Source organism: Eutrigla gurnardus, assembly GCF_963514095.1.
Source record: "Eutrigla gurnardus genome assembly, chromosome: 15".
NCBI lineage: Eukaryota > Metazoa > Chordata > Actinopteri > Perciformes > Triglidae > Eutrigla > Eutrigla gurnardus.
In genome coordinates, this window is record NC_139938.1 from 23289398 (window position 1) to 23310200 (window position 20803).

The 20803-nt window shown below is 41.3% G+C and overlaps 2 protein-coding genes across 5 annotated transcripts; one reads left to right on the forward strand and one right to left on the reverse strand.

Moving 5' to 3' along the window:
* The first annotated feature begins 3331 nt into the window (after nt 1-3331).
* Nucleotides 3332-11170, forward strand: kif20a (kinesin family member 20A). 4 transcript variants are annotated; one of them, XM_084028527.1, is made up of 20 exons: nt 3332-3510; nt 4354-4524; nt 4673-4798; nt 4880-4999; nt 5474-5612; nt 5735-5910; nt 6542-6641; nt 6876-7088; nt 7302-7413; nt 7495-7569; nt 7681-7824; nt 8146-8314; nt 8426-8578; nt 8759-8898; nt 9113-9215; nt 9384-9440; nt 9477-9639; nt 9714-9805; nt 9900-10037; nt 10782-11170. In XM_084028527.1, the coding sequence occupies exons 2-20, from the start codon at nt 4360-4362 to the stop codon at nt 11163-11165; spliced, it is 2769 nt and encodes a 922-aa protein (XP_083884653.1). In that variant the 5' UTR covers nt 3332-3510; nt 4354-4359; the 3' UTR covers nt 11166-11170. The 4 variants fall into 4 exon arrangements, with proteins under 4 accessions (XP_083884653.1, XP_083884654.1, XP_083884652.1 ...); XM_084028528.1 differs by adding an exon at nt 10625-10666 and having other exon boundaries at nt 9384-9639; nt 10782-10888; XM_084028526.1 differs by having other exon boundaries at nt 4351-4524; nt 9384-9639.
* Nucleotides 11171-11954: 784 nt separating this feature from the next.
* cdc23 (CDC23 (cell division cycle 23, yeast, homolog)) lies at nt 11955-18184 on the reverse strand. Its single transcript, XM_084028529.1, has 16 exons — nt 18047-18184; nt 17544-17616; nt 16664-16801; nt 16494-16536; nt 16293-16398; nt 16071-16203; nt 15714-15891; nt 15537-15634; nt 15273-15354; nt 14895-15048; nt 13523-13642; nt 13325-13400; nt 13192-13253; nt 12894-12972; nt 12203-12322; nt 11955-12117 (listed from the first exon to the last, which is right to left on the reverse strand). The coding sequence occupies exons 1-16, from the start codon at nt 18157-18159 to the stop codon at nt 11965-11967; spliced, it is 1728 nt and encodes a 575-aa protein (XP_083884655.1). The 5' UTR covers nt 18160-18184; the 3' UTR covers nt 11955-11964.
* Nucleotides 18185-20803: the final 2619 nt, after the last annotated feature.

The following is a 20803-nucleotide window of genomic DNA, read 5'->3' on the forward strand; positions in this document are numbered from 1 at the left end:
CACCCTTGGGGTTAAGTGCCTGTATGCCCCTCATTATGTCACAGTTGTTTTTGCTGAATCGTCTCTGAAGTTCTGCATTCAAACAATCCAGGATGGGGTAAAATACACCAGTCCTGAACTTATCTTTGTCCCCTTCCTTGGATCTACGTTGACCAACAGTGGATTCTACAAGATACTCAGTAAGTCTGGAGTTCCCTCTATGTGTCCTTTTCTCAACAGCCTCAACTGCAACATTACATGTATTTGCAGTCTCCACACCTTGCTGCCAAAGATCATCAAAACAAGATCCAGCTCTACAGTCCTCTAAAGTCTCCTGCAGGGCATGGATTAAGTCCACAGCCCTTGCAAGGTCAAGCGATGGTGCTTGAAGCATGTCAGAGGCACACTTAGCATCACCGAGAATCTTTCTGAATACTGCCAGTGTTGCAATGAACGTCAAGTCTATCTGGATGAGGAGACCCCGTGCTTCCACAGATCTCTCACCACTGTTCTCTACATCTTTCTCATGCAGAACACGCAAGACAGCTGGCAGTCTGTCCATGAGATTTTTGCAGGCATTGTACCGACATGCCCACCTCGTGTCACTCAGTCTCTGTAGCTCTCTTGGTGCATCTTTATACATGTCCCTCTGAACTGAGAACCACTTTTCATGAACATAAGATCCGGACATATACACATACAATTTTTGCAGCAATGCAAAAAAACAATCAACTTCAGGCACTGCTTTCACTGAATCAACAATAACGAGGTTGAGGCAATGTGCGTTGCAGTGAACGTAAAAGGCATGTTTAGCCTCTGCTTTGATCCTTGCTGCAACCCAGTGGTGTAGTGGTAGTTGATGAGGTGGGTGTACTGCTAGGTAGATGGGTAGGTTACAGAGGAGGAAGTGGGTATACTCTCCCATATATTCCAATGGCTTTCTGGCTGATAGGTGGGTATACTGTAAACCACCAGAAAAAGAAGTGGGTATACCCCGTATACCTGCGTATACCCTCCACTACACCACTGCTGCAACTCCATTGCATCTCCCTGACATCACTGCTGCCCCATCATAACCTTGACCTACAAGATTAGACTTGTAATCAAGGCCATATCTTTCCAGACACTGTATTATTTTCTTACTGAGTCCTGCTGCATCTAATTCACTGGCTCTCTGGAAATCTATGAAGCTCTCGTGAACTGCACCATTATAATAGTACCTCAGTACTAATGACAGTTGTTCACTTTTCTTAAGATCTTTTGTTTCATCTGCAATAACAGAAAAAAACTCACTCTCCTTCACTTCCTGTATTATGGATTCCCGGACCATATCTGACAGGCATTCCAAAATTTCATTCTGGATTGTGTTACTGAGATACTTGGCATTGCCTGATGCATTCATTTTTTTTGCAATCAGTGGATTGTGTCTTGCAATCAACTCAATCAGTTCAAGGAAATTTCCTTTGTTTTGTGAGCCTTCAGTTTCAATGTGTCCCCTTTGAGCAATGTTCTGCATGGCTGTAAGACGAAGCACTTCAGCAATTGTTTTTATGTACGTCCGGTTTTCCTCAACTTTTTTTTTGTAGGCTTGGTCCAAAGCGTCTCGTATAGAAGAATCTGTGAGAATATTTTTTTTGAATTCACTCCAAGCAAACATTGCATTTGATACTGAATTCAATAACAATCTTGTGAACAAAAGCTGGGTCTCCTGTTGGAGTAATGCACTAGACTTGATCATCATTGATAAATTATTTGTATAAGTTTTCTGAAATCTTAAAGCAAAAGAGATCAAATACCCAGTTGGTGGGATGGTGTGGGGCATGAAGCATGGGGGGCCTCTTCAGTGTCACTGCAGCTTTGACTATGAGACTCCTGTTGGCTCGCATCTTCGTGATCCAACTGATCACTAGGGGAAGTGTCTGATCACACAAAGAAATATTCAATTATTGCATCAAGAAGTTATTTAAACACACTTTTTATTTAATTGCTTAGGGTTATCCATTATGACTTAAATATTTAGCCTACCTGCAGAATGCTCAATTGCAGATGATGGGCCCTCAACCTCATCATTATGCAAAGTTCCTGGGAAATGTTGTATCAGTTACTCAAAATGTCAATACAAGTATAACATCAACTGAACTTTTAATACTTATTCAAATGTGATCAATTTTAAAGACATCCTGCTGCCTTTCTTGACATTGTGGACATATCCTGTTCAGTTCATTTAAACTTCTTATGCTATAGGCTACTAGTCTATTCCTTCCTATTTGATTGATAGACAGATAGATAGATTCAACTTAGCTCATAAAAACAACAACCATACTTCCTCTCATCAACAATAAAGAGTATTAAAATAGATGTAAAGTAATAAAACTGAATTAAAATAATAATTCTGATTAAATTAAAATTGCCCATTCCACAGTCCAGCCCAATTGTGGCAGAGGTGGTATGTGAGTCTGAGTGTGACTGATTCAGGATGCAGTGACTGATACCTTGATCACCGTTATCTGCAGCCTTTTTTTTCTTTATTATGGAAAAGGTCTCAATATTTTTAGTCCTTTTCATCCTGCTGTTTTCTCTCTCCCTATCACTGTCTGCCCCTGAAGAAATCACGCATAATGTTTGGTTAGAAATAATATTGTTACGTCAGAAAATGACTTTCCTTAAACTGAAACACACAGCATAGGTATCATGCAATTATATCATCCTCTATTGATATGTTACAGCACCCCAAGCTGTCTTGTTTGCACATGTGTATGAAAAAAATCTTTTTGAAGACTAAAAACAAGCTAACGCTAACTTTTGTTCACACACACACACACACACACACACACACACACACACACACACACACACACACACACACACACACACACACACACACACACACAGTGTGTCTTTAGTCCATTAGTCTAGCTTGGGGTTGCTGTGACGGTTGTTTTTTTCCACCTTTGCCGGCGTAGGCTAATGTTTCCCATAGACTTCAATTCATTATGCTAAGCTAGCGCACTTTGCTAACGACTTATACGACTTACTTATCAACTTAAGTATTACTAACATATTCTGATTCTGATTTTCACAGATATTTACGAACACAGAAATAAACGCGAATGTGGTCGCAAACTACAGATAGCCTACAGATCGCGTCTAACAGGATGTCACTTTTTCTATGACTTCCTGTCAAATCTTCGAAAACCGATGGAAACTGTCCGACTGGAGCGCAGCTTTCAGGCTCCGCCTCCTGCTGTTGCGTAGAACGCGTTGGGTGTCACGTCACTAGCTTTAGCCAATCGGTGACTCGCTCTTCAGCGGAGGCGCATTGTTCAAAAACCAAACGCAGTAGGGTAAAACTCAGCTGACGCTCAGAGCGCTTCGAAATCCCGAAGAACCCGTCGGCTAGTTCCATGTTGCTTCGGTACAAAGCGAGGCCAGTCTCTTGTCGTTTGTTTTTGGGGGGATCCACCCATCAGCTTAACACCATTGAACATTAGCTAACTTACGGAAATCCAGGAGTCCAACGCACAATTCTAGGTAAGCTAGCTAAAATGACTTCGATGCTAACAGCAGTACACATGTTGGTACCGATACAGCTGTAACAGCTTATTATACACGTTGACCGAGCTAACATTAATACTTAACAGTTTAGTTTCTTGTGTTTGTTTGTTGGGAATGATCACAAGACCTCAAACATGGACACAGCTTTCCTTGCGAGTTCAAAATCACATTCACGTAATATACTGACGCGCTCAAAGGCTCGCATTCTTGTTTTGAAATTCAGATTTGCTAATATGAACGAGAACGGCCAGTCTTAAGGTTGACCTAACCCGTGGACCATCTTAACTTAAAGTCAAGTTAACATGGATTCCCTATTTAGTAACGTTGTGTTTACTGGAGCTGGGATAAGTCAGACTCTCTAGGTTAATCAACTCATGCACTCGTTGACACTCCTGCACGGTAATAGGCGGGACCATGTTGTGTTTGCTGGCACTGCTGACTATCTCTCATTATAACAACAATGTATTGAAGCCTCTCCTCTGCACCATTATGAAACCTGTCAAGGCAGGTGATTTCCTGGAATGAATTTTCCTGTTTGACTAGTTAGAGTTGGAGTGTTTGGCTTTGAAGTGCAGGCTTCATCCAGTTTCTGTACCTTTACTCACCTTGCCCCACGACACGCCCCTATTTTAACTAATCATCTCTTATTTTTCAGTAAAAGCCTAATTGTAGGCTCAGTGTGTGACAGTTATAATAAAAAGACTGAAAATACATGCAAAGGGACTTTTTTCTTCTTTTTTTCCCCCTGATTCACAGTCAAGTATAAATTGTGTTGCCATTACTTTGGACTGACTCCATACTGTGTTCTCTGTGTAACAGGTAAGCATGGCGCTGACTCTGTCCTCTCCGTGTGGATACTATGAAGAGGATGAGGAAGTGGCTGTGTTTGAGTCTACAGCAGCAGAGCATGGAGGCCTGTTCAGACCACGTCTACCTGAGATCTCAGTCATTTCCCCTGGTCTGGACACCCGGCCATCCGTCATTGAACCGGTCAGTATCCCTACGGTGAAAAACATTTGCATGGCTTTTTTATTCAATTTCTTTGTAAACTTTTTAAAATTATCTTTTTGTAAGGATTTCAGTTTTTCTATATCGGCAAAAACAACAACATTAAAGATATTTTCATTTGTGTCTCTAGATTCTTGCAGTGAAACCGGCAGTCGTGAGACAAGGAAGTTCTGATGAAGGGAACACAGAGAGGGTGAAGGTTTTTCTGCGCATCCGGCCACTTACCGAGATGGAGAAGAACAGGGGAGAAGAGCAGGTAAGATTGTGATTCAGTCGGTAGATATGTGCATTTACTGCTTTTAGTATACAATGTGCTCAAGTCCCCCTCTTCTTTTAGGGTTGTGTGGCTGTTCAAGATGAAGAGACTCTGCTGCTCAAAGCTCCAAAAGAATCTCAGAACATGAGGACTGCCGAGAGGGGCATCACCCAGAGCATGCACAAGTTCAGTTTCTCCAAGGTAGTCATCCATGCACGTAGTGTCAAATAAACACGTTAATTACAGAGGCTGAAAGTATTCCCTGTTAATATGGACTAGCACGTGTACATAGCAACCGATAATAAACAACAACAAGTAGGATCCTGAAATAAAACATTCCTTAAAGATGAACTAAACCACTTTGTGTACCGTGAAGTCCAGCTGAATAAGATTTCTGATTATGTTCCAAACAGTTTTTTAATGTTTTGCAACTGTAGCATGAAAGCATGGTTGAATTTGCAGGTCAGTTAAGTAGTCAGCCGCTAAATGAATTCAATTCAACAACTTAATGGTTCATCTACACTCATGGCCTGATGATCTTTCACAGTTTCCCCAGATTTTGTATGTGCTGATGGCTTAATTTCACGTTAAACTCTGGGGGGTTAGTTACTCTTTAATATTTGTGTTTGAATTAAGGCCACCTACTGATGTTTTATAATCACCCATCTTTCATAGATCTTTGGGCCAGAGACCACGCAGCAACAGTTTTATGAGTGCAGCATGAAGAAGATGGTGAAAGATGTCCTTCAAGGAGAAAACCGACTCCTCTACACATATGGTGTCACCAATTCTGGAAAGACGTACACTATTCAAGGTAAAGACGACCTTGAAACTTGGTTGTGATGTTTGAGTTGTTGCAGATGCTGAAATAGCATTCTCAACACTCATGTGGTCAGATAATGCCTATAATGCAAAATCTCAAACGTTGACCTGCAGGCAGTGGTCAAGAGGCAGGCCTCCTGCCCCGGGCGTTAGTATCCCTGTTCAGGAAACTACAGGGTCGCCTCTATGGTGCCATGGACCTGAAGCCGGTCATGTATCAGGATGTGAGACAGCTCGACTCCGGAGAGATCAGGGTGGAGGAAATCCGCAGAAACTCTCTGCTCAAAGAGGTAAACGCGCAACAAATTTTCCCTAACCCTAACCCTAAATTTTTAAATAGAATTGTCTTGCTACATTATGACCAATTGCTGATAAGTATACAGTTCATCAAGAATGTACTTTTTTTTTATATTTATAATGAATAATATCACACTCATCCTGAACTCAGGCACAGACCAGAATTCTACCTCGTTCAATCTCAACCAACCTGTGTCAGGAAAAATATCCAGTTAGAATCACATGACTCGCAGCAAGTACTCCTGATGTAAAATTACATTTACATATCGAAATAACAACCAAGTAAGCTGTGTAGAAAGAGTATATGTTTAAGGAAAGGACTGTCATGAGCCTCGCCAAGTAGCTAGGATTTAGGAGAAACATGAGCTGAGATGGCTTTATCTTTAATTTATTTTTCAGAATATTGTTAGTCTCCACTTGAACTGTCTTAGTCGCACCAAGTTTTTGAACTCTTACATTAAAAACATCCAGCAGTTGTAGCACATCAGAGGAAAAACGCGACCTTTTTCATAAAAAGTAGAAGAGTATTATTGTTACTATTTTTTTAATATAGAATTTTGGCTAAACTGAGTAATTGCACACATATATGAGCTGATCTACTTTTTTGTTGTTGTTTTGTTAAAGAATGAGAATCTGAGTTCTCGTCGGGCTGGTACCACTACAACCTGGGACAGCGGCATTGGAGGACTCTCCTCTACAAGCAACATTGCCACCCAGCTTGAAGGTGAGGAGGCCGGCAGTATTTTCCAAATGGAGACACATTTGGAAATGTTCTAAGTCTGTCACACACCCTTTTTTTCTTAAATGCTCCTGAGCAAATGCAAATACATTTCCTGGTACTGGAGGTATGTTACATATTTAGGAGGTTAATACAAGTTGCTCAATGAGGGGTGGATATTGCAGGACATCCGGTTCATACTTACTAAACAGAAACCTGCCTCTATTACTGATTTTGCAGACCCTGACAGTGTTTGTCTGGAGCCCGACAGCCTTTCACACAGTGGAGCAGATGATCTGGAGGAAGGGGTGCAGTTTTCTATCTGGGTGTCCTTCTACGAGATCTACAACGAGTTCCTGTATGACCTACTGGACGCTTCGCCCTCCCTGCAGCCCAGAAAAAGGGTCACGCTGCGGCTTAGTGACGACAAGCAGGGCAACCCTTACGTAAAAGGTAACACTTACTCATGTACTGAAATAATGTTTCTAGAACATGAAACTGTTTAATTAGTTTGAACCTCCTGAAGCTTAATCACAGTATTTAGCTCGTCTTATCTGATGTATGTTACCTTTTATTAAGCTTTTATTATGTTGGGTGCAAGCGTATCACCACCATATAAAAACACTGCAATAGATGATGAAATACTTGTTCCACGTGTTATCTCAGACCTCGCCTGGATCCAGGTCCGCAGTGCCGAGGAAGCTTGGAGGATTCTAAGGGCTGGACGCCGTAACCAGAGCTTCGCCAGCACTCACCTCAACCATAACTCCAGCCGCAGGTAGGAACACATTACACTTGTGCCATATTTTGATTTATGTTTGATACACACTCTCTGAAAATACATTTATCACCTACTCAGCCACAGCATTTTCTCCGTCCGTGTTCTGCACGTCCGCCCAGAGGCAGATTCAGCCCAGGCCATGCACATCAGCGAGTAAGTGGACCTTTAGTTGCAATCCAATGCAAATTTGAGCTTTAGTTTGCATATTTTCAGTTTGCAAAAGCAGTTAACCAATGCGATGTCTTGCCCTTTTTTCTCTGTTAGGCTGAGCGTGTGTGATCTGGCTGGGTCTGAACGCTGTAAAGAGCAGCGTAATGGTGAGAGGCTGAAGGAGGCCAACAACATCAACACCTCCCTTTTAACACTGGGGCGCTGTATTGCTGCTCTGAGGCACAACCAGAACAACAAGTACGTGTTTAACCATATGTTCAAAAGAAGGTTCACCACTGGTGATGCCTCAGGATGTTGTGGTAGACGTGTAGTCGCTTAGATAAACATGCATAATTCATGAGCATATCATTTCATTTTTTCCTCTACCCAAGGTCAAAAATGGACTTTCATGCTCGGCTTCTTTAACTTAACTTCTGTGATAATTAGAATATCGTTCTGTATCGCACATGGCAATGTTACCAAGAGCTTCATATACAAGACATTTTCTCATCATAAGATACTGGAATGCACAGTTTAGAGAAAGAGCTATATTTGATCAACTTTTCTAACGCATCACAGATCGCGACCTCCTCAAGTGGTGCCGTTCAGAGACAGTAAACTGACCCGGGTCCTGCAGGCGTTCTTCTGTGGCCGAGGAACCTCAGCCATGGTGGTCAACATCAACCCGTGTGCCTCGATCTATGACGAGACCCTCCAAGCCCTCAAATTCTCAGCTATTGCTAATCAGGTAATGAAAAAAACCCTCTTGTTCTGTACGACGTCTGTGATTGTGACACATTTAGTCTTGCATGTAGGAATGAGAGCGCCGTCTAATAAAAGATCCCTCGTATCATTTCAGCTGGTCCATGGCCCATCCACAAAGACCAGAGTGGCCTACATCCTGTCCCTTCTGCGGGAGCCAAACGCAAAGGGTGAGGAAAGCTCACTGATGGAAGATGAAGAGGATGAGAGTGATACTGAAGATGGAGACATCACCATGTTAAACACTGAGGTAACCACCTCTGCCATCATATTGCTATTAAATGTAGGAGCTAAATAATATTTTTTTTATGTCGTCACAGGCGTGTTTTGTTTAGATGTCTTTTAAGAACAAAAACGTTTTTAAACTTTTAATTTTTCAAAAAAACCTCCACTTGTCCCGTGATCCTAACTGCTCGTGTGCTTTCTGAAGGCGTTGCTGCAGGCCATCGATGTCCTGAAGAGAGAGGTGCAGCGCCAGCGGGAAGAGAAGGAGGTTCTTGAGGCAAATGTGAGAGAGCAGGTCGTCTCTGAGATGATGGAGGTCATTTCTGGGATGCAAGATGGCTTCAGGTGTGCATCCATGTTTTTAAGTTGCCCATTTAATACTATTCGGGCTGCATTAGGGACAGGTGATACTAAATAATGACTTCATATATTATATATGTATTCCTTCCTAATTGTTCATCAATGAGTTTGGCTCCAGATGTGACATTAGAAAGATAAGAACATGTTGGAACTAGAAATGAATGCTGATAACATGTTATGCTGTCTTTACGTCCCACAGTGAGACCTTGGAGGCAGAGAGGGCTCTAATCGAAGAGAGGTACGAAGACAAGCTAACTAACGTGCAAAAGCATTTGAAGATATTCTACAGCCAAGAGTTGAAGGTGAGAACTTATTCATGAGCATTAAGCTGGTGTTCTTTCAATACACAAATAATCTGTAATAATGTAAAAATGATATAGTACCCAAAATGCGATGCATCTATCCAATGTAGTTACATTACATATGCAAAGTTTTTTCACTACTTGTTTTCCTTCCATCCCTTCTTTTAGGAGCGTGATCAGGAGATTGAAGCTTTGTCCGCTGCCCTTGAAAAAAACAAAGGAGCTGGTCCAGCTCCCGGTCCAGCTCCCGGTCCAGCTCCCGGTCCAGCTCCCGGTCCAGCTCCTGGTCCGAACCCGACGATGGTGCAACATGAGGACTATGAGGGGCCGCGACGCTCCCAGCGCCTTACTATGCAGAAAGATGCAGGCAGACTGCATGCTGAGCTTGAGCAATGTCGCGCTGAGCTGTTCACCAAGACACAAGGTGAATGAACCGCTGTCCTGATGATGTGTTGATGTCACGACGTCGTCAGTGGTGTTGACAGTCTTGTTTTGCAGAGCTGGCGAGGCTGAAGCTGCAGCTGGAAGTCTCCGGTTCAACAGGCACCCTGACCGGTGCCGCTGACCGCAAGCTGGAGGACGGCCAACGGGTCAGTTACTGCTGTGCCGTAGAAATGCACCGTTGTTTTTGCTACGTGTGTTTTTTGCCCTCAGAAAGACTAAAGTTCTCTCTTTCTCTAACAGAACCTGCGTCAGCTGCGCCTGGATCTGCAGCGGCTCGGGGCAGACCTGCAGTCTGGTGAGCGCGCCTGCTGTCGCAACACAGGTGGGGAAAGGCTGCGGCAGGCACTCACGACTGCAGATGAGACGCTGGGCAAACAGGTACAACCACAGATATGTATGAATGTGTAATTCAGTTATTTTTTTTTCTAAACTGATTCATTTCTGTGTTGTGAGAAAAGGCATTTAAACATATAAAGTTCTGCACCAACAATATAGAAAGCTCATTGATTTAAATAATGCAGCTCTTTATTTTGTTATTTTTTTTTCCCATCACTTTCTGTTAAAAGGCTACTGCGACTTAAATCAAATGTATGCTCTCAATTATAATTCTTATTTGGATATGACACATTTCAAACTGGGGGAAAAAAAGGCCACCGACTGCAGACGTAAACAAACAGCAGCTGAAAAAGTACTGAACCACATCAAGACCCAAAATAACCAAGTGTTATTTCTGTATCCACGTCTTCTTGAACAATTTCAGTTGGAGCAGAATTTTGACAGTAATTTCATCTCGGCTAACTTTGACGCTGATGGATGCTCATACTAGATTATGGATGCTCATACTAGAGCCGTCGTAATGACTAGCATCTTAAAGCAGGATCTGTTTAAAGTGCAATACTAAATTTTATATTTTGTTTTTTCTCTTTCTACCTTCTACTCTCTTCACTAACAATCTTGATGCACAGCCAGCTTTTAAACAAAATCTAGGTCACTAACACCTGCACCAGGTGATTACTGTGCAAAAGCATGTTCAGGAGCTTCGTTTGGGGTCCCTTCTCTCCCACCTTATCCTTCACTTCCCCAATCTGTCTTGTCTAACCCGGTTGACTGACTTCTTCTCAGGGCCAGATCCTGTTGGACCTCCAGAATGCCATGATGCTTGTAAAGGCTGACTTAAGGCGGAAAGCAGAGGCCCTGGCCCAGATGCAGGCTCTCCAGACGCAGGATATCCCGCCCGAGCTGCCCTCTTCGTCTGCCTCCATCACACCAGGCTTCTACAAGAAGAGGGTCTTTGGGGCTGCACCAAGTGACACTGAGAACCGGCCTCCGCAGAAACGGCCCTTTTTCCAGTCTCTGTTCCCGCCACTTACCCCAACACGTAAATACAACACTCGTGCTGTTGAAGAAGCAAGAAGTACCCCTTCCTCACGGATCTTGCGGTCCCGCCAGCAGTCTCCACCTCCCAGCCCTCTACCCACCCCGCGTACTCTCAGGGGCAAGTACTGATCGCGCTGGAGCGTCAGTGGGAGTTTTTCCTCTTTGATGTTATGCAAAAAATGTTTTATGTGCTGGGAACTTTTTTATATATATATTTTGTGTATATACTCACTTTTTTTGCAGTGCTGTTACGATGCCAAATACAGTTATGTTGATGTCCATGCCAGTAAAACAGTTGTTTGTTGTAGTACACTAAGGAAAAGTAATGTATGGTAAGAATAGTGCATGCATCAGCTTTCTCTAAGTATATTTCTGTTTTATACAATAAAATATATGAAAACATTGTTTTTCAATAGCCTAAGTACTATAGCAGAAATGTACTTTATTTACATGTACATGAAATAAAGTACAGACACTATCCTAGCAGGTATGGTTTATTTAAACTATTTACATATATACAGCATTCATGAGGCACGACGCATTCAAAACATGATGTGTTTGTGTGCTGTCTCCGGTCTACGTGTGTGTATATGTAAACAATTCAAGATGTCACTTTGTGCTTTTTTACATTGCTGAGCTGGGACTGAATTCTAATAAAGGCTGCATGTGCACTAATAACTCCAGACGTATTGGGTTCACTGAGGTATGTATCAGACTAACCCTCCTCAGCATTTATTGCAAGCACTTTATTTTAACAACCTGTCTTATCCTGGGGAAAAAATCATCGTGGTTGTGAATTTGACAAACAAATGTTATTTTAATGTCATAAGCAAATCTATGCATCGACAAGTCTTATAACATTCTCTTTTGGCAAATTCAAACTGCCAAGCAAATTGTCCATTGAAGCCAGTGAGTAGGAGGGTGGGTGTCAGGGAGTGAAGGAGATGAGGTTGAGTGGCGACACCCTCCTGACCGGTGTGTTGTTATTTGAGAGCGGCGCAAACAGATCCGCTGAGGGCGTCTCGATCTGATCTCTGACCTGTGAAATCTGCCTCAAGAGAGCTTTTCCCTCTTCACGAGCCTAGGAGCAGAGTGACCACAAACAGTTGGTGTGTTTCTACTACCGGAACTAAAACACAGTGCTCACATTATGCAGGCAGACTTACGTCATTGTAGTCACAACAGCGCTGGGCGCAGAGGGATGCCTCATCGTAGAGCTTGTTCTTGAAATAGTACTGACCCAGGTACCGCAGGGCTGTGCTCACCTCAGCATGCTCCAGTTGTTCCTGTCATAAGATTTTATCCAAAAACATACAATACAAGTATGTCAACATGGTATCCTTTTCTGATTATTAAACTTCTCATTTCAAAACCATTTGCTTTCCTCTTTTTGACGTCCTGTACTTTGGACTTTTCAATATACTACACCATGACTTTTTTCAACATTAGTTTTTGAATATTTTTTTCCGCCAAAAACGGCAAAGCATGTCGAAAAAAAGTCATAAAGAAAAAAAGCATCTAAAAAAAAGTAATACTATATTTTGTTGAAAAAAGTCATAGTTTGTCAAAAAAAGTTTAAAAAAAAGTCATAGTAGTATGTCGAGAAAAAAAAAAAAAAAGTCATAGTAAAGGATGTTGAAAAAAAGTAATACTATACTCATGTCGAAAAATATGTTATAAAATAATTCATAGTATAGTATGTCGAAAAATGTCGTTAAAAGTCACAGAATAGTATGTAATTAAAATATTTTAAAAAATCATTAAAATAAGGAATGGTAAATGTCATTTTATAGTATGTCAAAGAAAAGAGGCCCAGCCCAAACCACAAATACAGAAAACAAAATTAAAAATGCTTACCCCACAAGAGAAAATGTCTTGGATGTAAAGCATGTAACACTGAGCAGCATCATCAGACTCAGTCAGCTGTTCGTGGAGCCTGCCGAAGGAGGAAAATAACTCACATTTAGCCCCTAATTCTGGGTGACAGTTTACATGTGGACATATGACGATGAGAAAAGCTGTACATCCGATCTTCATTTTGTGCTTAAATGTTAAAGAATATGTGATGAAAACTACTCCAGTTTAGACCACAAGATATATTATTATTTTCTTCAGTTGTATTTCGTCAGGATAGTCATTGAATAAAGACACTTACTTTGCCAACTTGAGCAGAGCCATTTTCTCTACATCTCCAACGGAGTACGCCCTCCAGTAACACTAATGTAGAAGAATGTAGATTTTAAAAAAAGCCAGAAAACTTCACAACCCAGGAATTGTAACATGCCTACCTTCTTGCCTTCCACTTGCTGTGACAGTTTTTCGTAGCTTTCCCCCAGTGCAACCAACATACGCGAGTCATTGGGCCTAAAAAACACATCACATCACTATATATGAGCATTCGGTTTGTCATCACTGCATATTTCAACACTTTTTCTTTCAAATAATTTTCATTCTTAGCAACACCTGCATGAAACATGTGTCCATACCTGAGCTGGTGAGCCTTTCGATAATAGTACAAACAGTAAAAGGGCATCTTGAGGATCTCATATGTCTGACCTAGGCCATACCAGGCACGGTAGTCCCGCTTGTTCACTTCAATGGCATGCCTGAGAGAAAGAACATACGTAAAAACAAGGAAACAATCGGGAGCAATATGGTATGAATCATTCTTGAGATATCCCACAAAATATGCATCATCTATTCCCTACTGCCCAAATTTTACAAAAACCTAAACTCCCCCACAACAGAGAACACCTTAGACCAGGTCTACACCAACATCCCAGATACCTACAAAGCTGCCCCCCTGCCTGCATGTCAGACTTTCAGAAAAAGTGTCTGCGTTTCTAAACCCAGAATATAAAGTTTAACCTCAATCTGCAGACAGAAGCTTTTAAAACTTGATTGTGGAGGCCACCTCAGCACTCTAGGACTGTTTGGCATCACAGATTGGAATATATTTAATGAAGATGGAGAACTGGTGGGACACATATCAGCCGTCCTCTGCTGCACACATTTTTGTGCTGCAAATGTGACTGAAACAAAGACAATCGGAGTGTTTCCAAATCAGAAACCACGGCCAAACACTGAGGCACGAATAGGGCATGAAATGTAGCTTTTAAATCTGGAGACATTCAGACTTACAAAACAGAACGAGGGAGGCTGAAGAGGGGCATCAAAGATGCCAGGCACAGGTATACAGCACATCCATAACAACGAAGGTGATCAGAACAATCACTTGCTACATCCGACTTCCCCCCCGCCACATCGCCACGCGTTGTGGGAGAGATTCATTTGTTCCCACATCGAGGCTGCCATCCCTGCTGATCTTGAAATACATGAGTTTGCATATCGGACAAATGGATCAACAGACGATGTTGTCAGAACAGCTCTTCACGCAGCTTTCACACATCTCCAGCTGCAGAAAACATATGCAAGGATGTCTACTGTTGACTTTAGCATTTTATTACAATAATCCACCAGAAACTGATCCAAACAATGAATGCATTGTGTGGTTAACACCTGCATGGGGAAAGACCGGCGAGTCAAGGACATTTACATTTGTCAACTACAAAAGAAACCAGTTGTATCATAGAAGATACAGGACAATCCAAAAGTCTACAAACAGCTTCTTTCCAAGAGATGTTCTCCCCCACTGCCAAAGACTAAAAAAGACTGACTAGTGTGAGCAATTACCCCCCAACCCATACAAACTTATTATCCACTACACACTTAACTATCTTATTGTAAATATTGCAGTAGTGCCATTTAAACAGCACTGCACTGGTCACTTTATCTCGTTTATTACCTTATGTATTTTATATACCATTATGTACTATTCTACTACATCTTCACTCTGACCTGTAGGCCTGGATGGCAGCCGAAGTGTTTTTCATTTCCATATATTCATGGCCCATGAGGGTCCAGGCTCCAAGGCATCGAGGGTTCAGTTTGAGGGCCCGCTGGAAGTACAGAGCTGCCTTCTCATGCTGAGAGCGTAAGCTATAATAGTTACCTGTGGATGAGACATATCATTTATTACGCAAATAACCATATTTCAAAATAACGTCTTAAAAATGTTGTCCAACCAGCCGGCAAATCTTAAAGTAGAGAAAAGCAAGCCAATGTGAAGCTGAAAGCAGACAATATTTTGTACTTTAATTGCTAAAAATTGCAAAGAAGTTATGCAGTCAAGTGAAACAGTGGCATTAGCATTGATCAGATCTGCTCACCACTTACCAATAACACAGCAAGTCTCCACTCTGTACTTGTCGATCTCCACCAGGTTGTGGGCCAAGTAACTCAACTCTGGCTTCATACTCTGTAAGCATCCATTTCCATCAGCAACAGAAAAACAAACAAGACAACAAAACTAAAAATATGGATTTTTTTTTTTTTGATCTTCAGAAAAACAATCTGTTCCAGGCAAACTTATTTTTTTAATTTATTTTACACTGAAAACTTGACTCATAGGTTCAATAAAAACAGAATGGGTGAACTCACTTTGACGTAGAGCAGGTTGGAGAATGTGTCCATGTTGTCGATGCGATATGGATCTTGCTCCCTCAACTCGTTGAAGAGAGCCAAAGCTTGGTCAATATCTGAAATCAACACAGACCGTTAGTCTAAACCTGTCTCCATCATCATCTTCTGACAGGCGTAATTCTGATTAAAAGAAACCTCTGATGTTGTGGTAGGCGACAGCAATCTGTGAGATGATGTAGGTGCTCTTTGAGAAGCCGGCCTCAATGAGGCTCTGGTATTTCTGCAACGCTTCTTTGATCATCTGCAGCTCTGTGTACATGTGGGCCATGAAGAAATCTTTAATCCAGCAGTCTGGCAGAGACAGTGACTTCAACTGGGGAGAAAAACCAAGAGATGGAATCATTTACCTGAGATAGATCTTTTAAGTTTCTTTGCATTCATGAATATGAGAATTGTTTTTGTTTTTCCGTTTGCTCTGAAACATAAAGTTGTGAGGTTGTGTTCTGATGATTGCTTTATCTACAATTTAAATGGAAATGCAATGGTAGGTACCATTTCAATGTTGGTGACAAGGTTACTCAGCTCCAGCCAGGCTCCCCAGTGAAGAGGAAGTGCATGAATTGCCTCAACAAACACCTCCACCGCCTCCTTCAGCAGATCTAGCTTTCGTAGCACCACTCCATACCTGTGTTCCCACAAACACGTGGAGTAATGATTAGTCCATGGTATTCCTCTGCGTGACATGAGGAGAGTATGTACACTTTAAGTTCTTACAGGTAGAGAGTGAACCCGTCCAACTCTCCTACAATGTGCTTCTTACTGAGTTCAACCCTCAGTTCTCTCAAGGCTTCATTGCGCACCTGACCCTTCTCCAGAGGACCTAGTAGCACCAAGAAAAACACAAAAATGTTCAGTGTTAAAGGTAAGAAAAGTATTTTCAGTTCTTTTTACATTTCCAAACAGCCAAGTTCTCACCCAGGCTGTCCACGGTTTCATCGTCCTTCTTCTTTTCACCTGACTGGAGACAAAGAAGGAAACTTTCAACATGGTTCACAAGTATTACAGTCAAAGTGAAAACAGTCTTGTCATGAAATTAAATCAAGACTCAAAAGATGTGGGCATGACAGATATCTACAGAATCTCACCAGATAGCGAGAGTACATGTAGAGGAAATAAGCCTTCTGACTGCAGCAGCCTTTCAGAAAGTAAGCAGCACGGTCATACTCTTTAAGGTCAAAGTAGGATTTGGCCAGTGTAAGTGCATCCAGGTCTTGTGCATCTTCCTGTATTTGGGAAAGACAATGAACAAGAAAAGTCATTCTAATAATATTTGTAAAATAAACTCCTAAAAAAAGAAAAGAAACTAATTGAAAAACAAAAGGGCTTTCATATGGTATGTTGTATGGGCCAATTCTGCATTGACAGACAATTTGGCTTTTTACATTAAAAAAACGGCCACCAGGGGGCAGTACAACCCTTCCCTTGCAGAGAGATGGACACAACTGATGACCATTAAATAGCAAACCAAACTAAAGAATGAATTGCTGCAGCTTAGCACCTCATATCATTTATTATTATTATTTAATGCTCAATAGCTTTCCTTTGTTTCTTTAATTTTCTTGTTGTCAACAAATCATATGAAAAGACATCTTGTGTGTAAGTATCACCTGAGTAGCCAAACCCTGATCTAGTTAGTCTAGTCTGTGCCACGTACCATCATTGTTGTCAATGAATGATGAGCATGTCACTGTGGTTTATTTTGATGAGATCCTCCTACATGCTTTTCCTTGTGGCTGAAAATATTCTCCAACAAACTCCTGTTAGTTGAGCATTTTCAGTGAATTGATTAGGCTAACCTTTTGAGAAATGAATCTAGATACCTGATTTTGAACAGTTTAATCAGTAGGAACCAATGGGTTTGGCTTAATTTTGAGACAATGTGAATAATGTGGTGCACAAAAACATTGAGTATATTTTCATTTAAGGAGCACTATGTGATACTGATAAGGCTGGCGGTGTACAAACCTCAGTAAAGAGAGGTGGCGGTGGTAATTCATCCTTGGGAAGACGCTCCAAAGCAAAGGCCAGTTCAGAAGCCCTAAAATGTAAACACAGGAAGCAATGTGTACAAGCAACACGCGAGCAAAACACCGCGACACCATCTCCTTTACAGCCCAACTCTGTCTGGTTAACAGAGGTTAACGGTATACTTTTACTAACCGACAGCAGTTTATAACAACTACACATTGAGCCCAGTAACGTTGATGGTTAAGACATTACTTTAGCGTTACACATCACGTATTTATACTTTAATAACAACGTTTTAACGCAGGTACTCATTCAACGACACTCTTAGCTGGAATGTTACAATAATAGAGGTGTAATATATTAATCAGAGTTAGCATAATTATTAGAAGAAGACTTGTTCACAGCAGTGCTAACGTAGCTAACGTCAACCGCCCGGTAGGCAGCGTTAACGCTTCGCGTTAGTTAATAAAGTAACAGAGCAGAAAGGCAGTAACTCTCACCACTTCCCGCTGTGTAAAAGTCCTCTTTCTTTACAGAGCGATATCACCGATATTAGCTGTTTTTTTATTTGTACCAGGTCCCCAAACTCACTACAGAGAGCCGCCATTTTCATATTTTACCAAGCAAGTAGGCTATTGGTGGAAGTTACCAAGAGGTAGTCCCGCCCACCCGGAATGACGTCACTTCCACTTCCTTCTTGCTTCCAAAATAAAAGATCGACTGTCGATGGAAAAAAAACCTCAAATATTTGTTTGCTAACTTGCACATGCAAACATGCACATACTGCACTTTTTTTCATTATAGGCCCATTTCATCTAAATCTAACCATTTAACATCGGCAAGTATAAAATGATGTAGAATATGTATTATGCTTAAAACCCAAGCCAGTGACCAGATGGCCATCAGTCTACAACTAAATGTTAAGATGTTATGATTGTTTTTTTTGTTTTGTTGTTTTTTTAGGAATTGAAACATCAAAATTAAAGCAATTTCAGCACTGTCGGTTTAGCTTCCCGGAACATCTACCACCTCTTAATGCTTTGCTGCCCTATTGCACACATACAAAATGTGAGTGTTTCAATGTCTTTTCTATTTCTTTTTCACCTAAAATGTTGTGTCCCTGGGGAAAATCCTGCAATATCAGTCATCATAAGTAACATAAGTAAAAAGAGGTGATGCAAATAGATTAAATGGGGCCCAGCAAAAAAAATGTTTTGTAACAATGTACAGGGTTCACATTGTTTTCTTCACCTGCAATCATATACAGGATAAATATATCACTAAATTATAACAACATATCAACCTATATTTAGCCTATGGTTCTGGCCTCCATTAGCTCAGGGCTCACAGCTCTGTTAGCCCTGAGCTCAGAGTCAGATCACATCACTTCTTTTGTTGGATATCTTCACCCTGAGGGGCTTAACCCTGCTTCAGAGCAAAGCTATGCCTGACTTCTAACTTTCTGAAGTACCCGATATGATCAGGGTTAAAATAACTGATGTGAATGTAAGTTAGAGCAAGATGTTCAATGTCCAATGAAATGATCATGATGTGGCTACAGTTTTACCAAGTCAAGAGCATTAAGTATTGTGGGCTCTGGACTTTGAGCATGAGCCATTTGCTCACCAATTGCATGACTTCCAGCCGTCAAATGCTTGCTGATGACCCCCATGATGTCCCTGTTTCTATTTACAGTAACAGACCTGCAGTCTATTTTCAGGCCTCTCTCTGCTGATCTTGTGCTGCTGAATAGTTAAACCACAACCCTGCTTGCATGGATCTTTAAATGATAGGATGGTGTGGATCTGATTTGGATCTACTGGCCATCATTGAGGTTTTCACAGTTTATGTAACAAAACTGATACATAGAAGAAATGTGAATTTAAAAGATAAAATGTCTGCGTTGTCGCATGTCATTTAGACATCCACTGCAATCCAAATAGATTAAGTTTAAAAGTGTTGCACTAACATGTAACCAGTTCCTGTAATAACAGTACATTTCTTAGGTAATAAAACAAAAGATTAAACTTGAATTCAATCAGCATATACATACGTGAAATTTGACCTCTGCATTTAACCCTTCGTGAGCAGTGGGCTGCTCCAAAGCCGACCTTGTGATTGAAGGACGACCCACCCAACCAAGCCTCTGAGTCACAGCTGCCCCAACCAATAAACCATGCTGGTTCAAGTACTCCATCTAACTTTCTGAATGTCTATTAAAGCCTTGCTGATAATGTGAGCCTGCAATTCATTAACTGCTGTCAAAGGGTTCGATCTTTAAACACATCTTTAGAAGGACTCTTCTGCTCTGTTAAACCCTGCTTCTATTCTGTCAGGATTATTGACATTTCTTTTCATAAAAACAGTTACTAATTTAATCAATATCTAATTCAGTACTGAGTTTTGAAAGAACAGCAATATTATGGCTCCTTCTTGTGCCAATAATTGTCTCAATTTGATTGCCGGCCCAGCCCTCGTCACCTCTGTGTTCGGTCATGCTTCGTTGGTGCAGAGCTGACATATCATCTTATAGCCATCAAAATCAGCAGCATCACTGGCTTGTACCCACAAGTACAGCCTCTTTATGTGTGTATATGTATATTAAAATTCTCACTTTTTCTCATTTATCTCATAATAATTTAAATACACTCTCATTAAGTAACATAAACCCTTATTAAATGAAAATGGAGTGCGTTTTCCACCATAAGTTCAATGACACTAAGCAGGTCTGACCAACCTTAGACAGACCACAAAGATCTTCATCTGATACACGATATACAAGCCGATCCAAGGTCAAAAGTTGTGGGAGAAATTATAAATCCAGCCCTTGCAAAGGCTCAAAGGACAAACATGCAGCCTTGAAACAGTAGACCAACAGGTGTTCACACTGAGCTGCCACTAAAACCCACATGACATTAACTGCCAACTGCACTTTGATCGTGGAGAAGGCTCGTTCTTCAAGTTCTGTTTGACCAAGATGTTTCTCTTTCAAAGTACGAGAATCGTGTCATCTCTTTCATGCAAACAGCGACCGCAGACAGCACAAAGGGCTTTTGTATCACATACATACATACCGGTTGGCCACGTTGCCTTACTGTTCAATAGTGAAGCGCAAAAGAAATTCAAGTAGGTGATGTAGGATCAGTAAATGTCATGCCCTCCTCTACAACATCTATTAAGCCTGAAAGGGAAAGTAATCTACAGCATATAACCTTGAGACATGAGCTTTGTATGAGAAAAGGCATGCAAAGCACTTG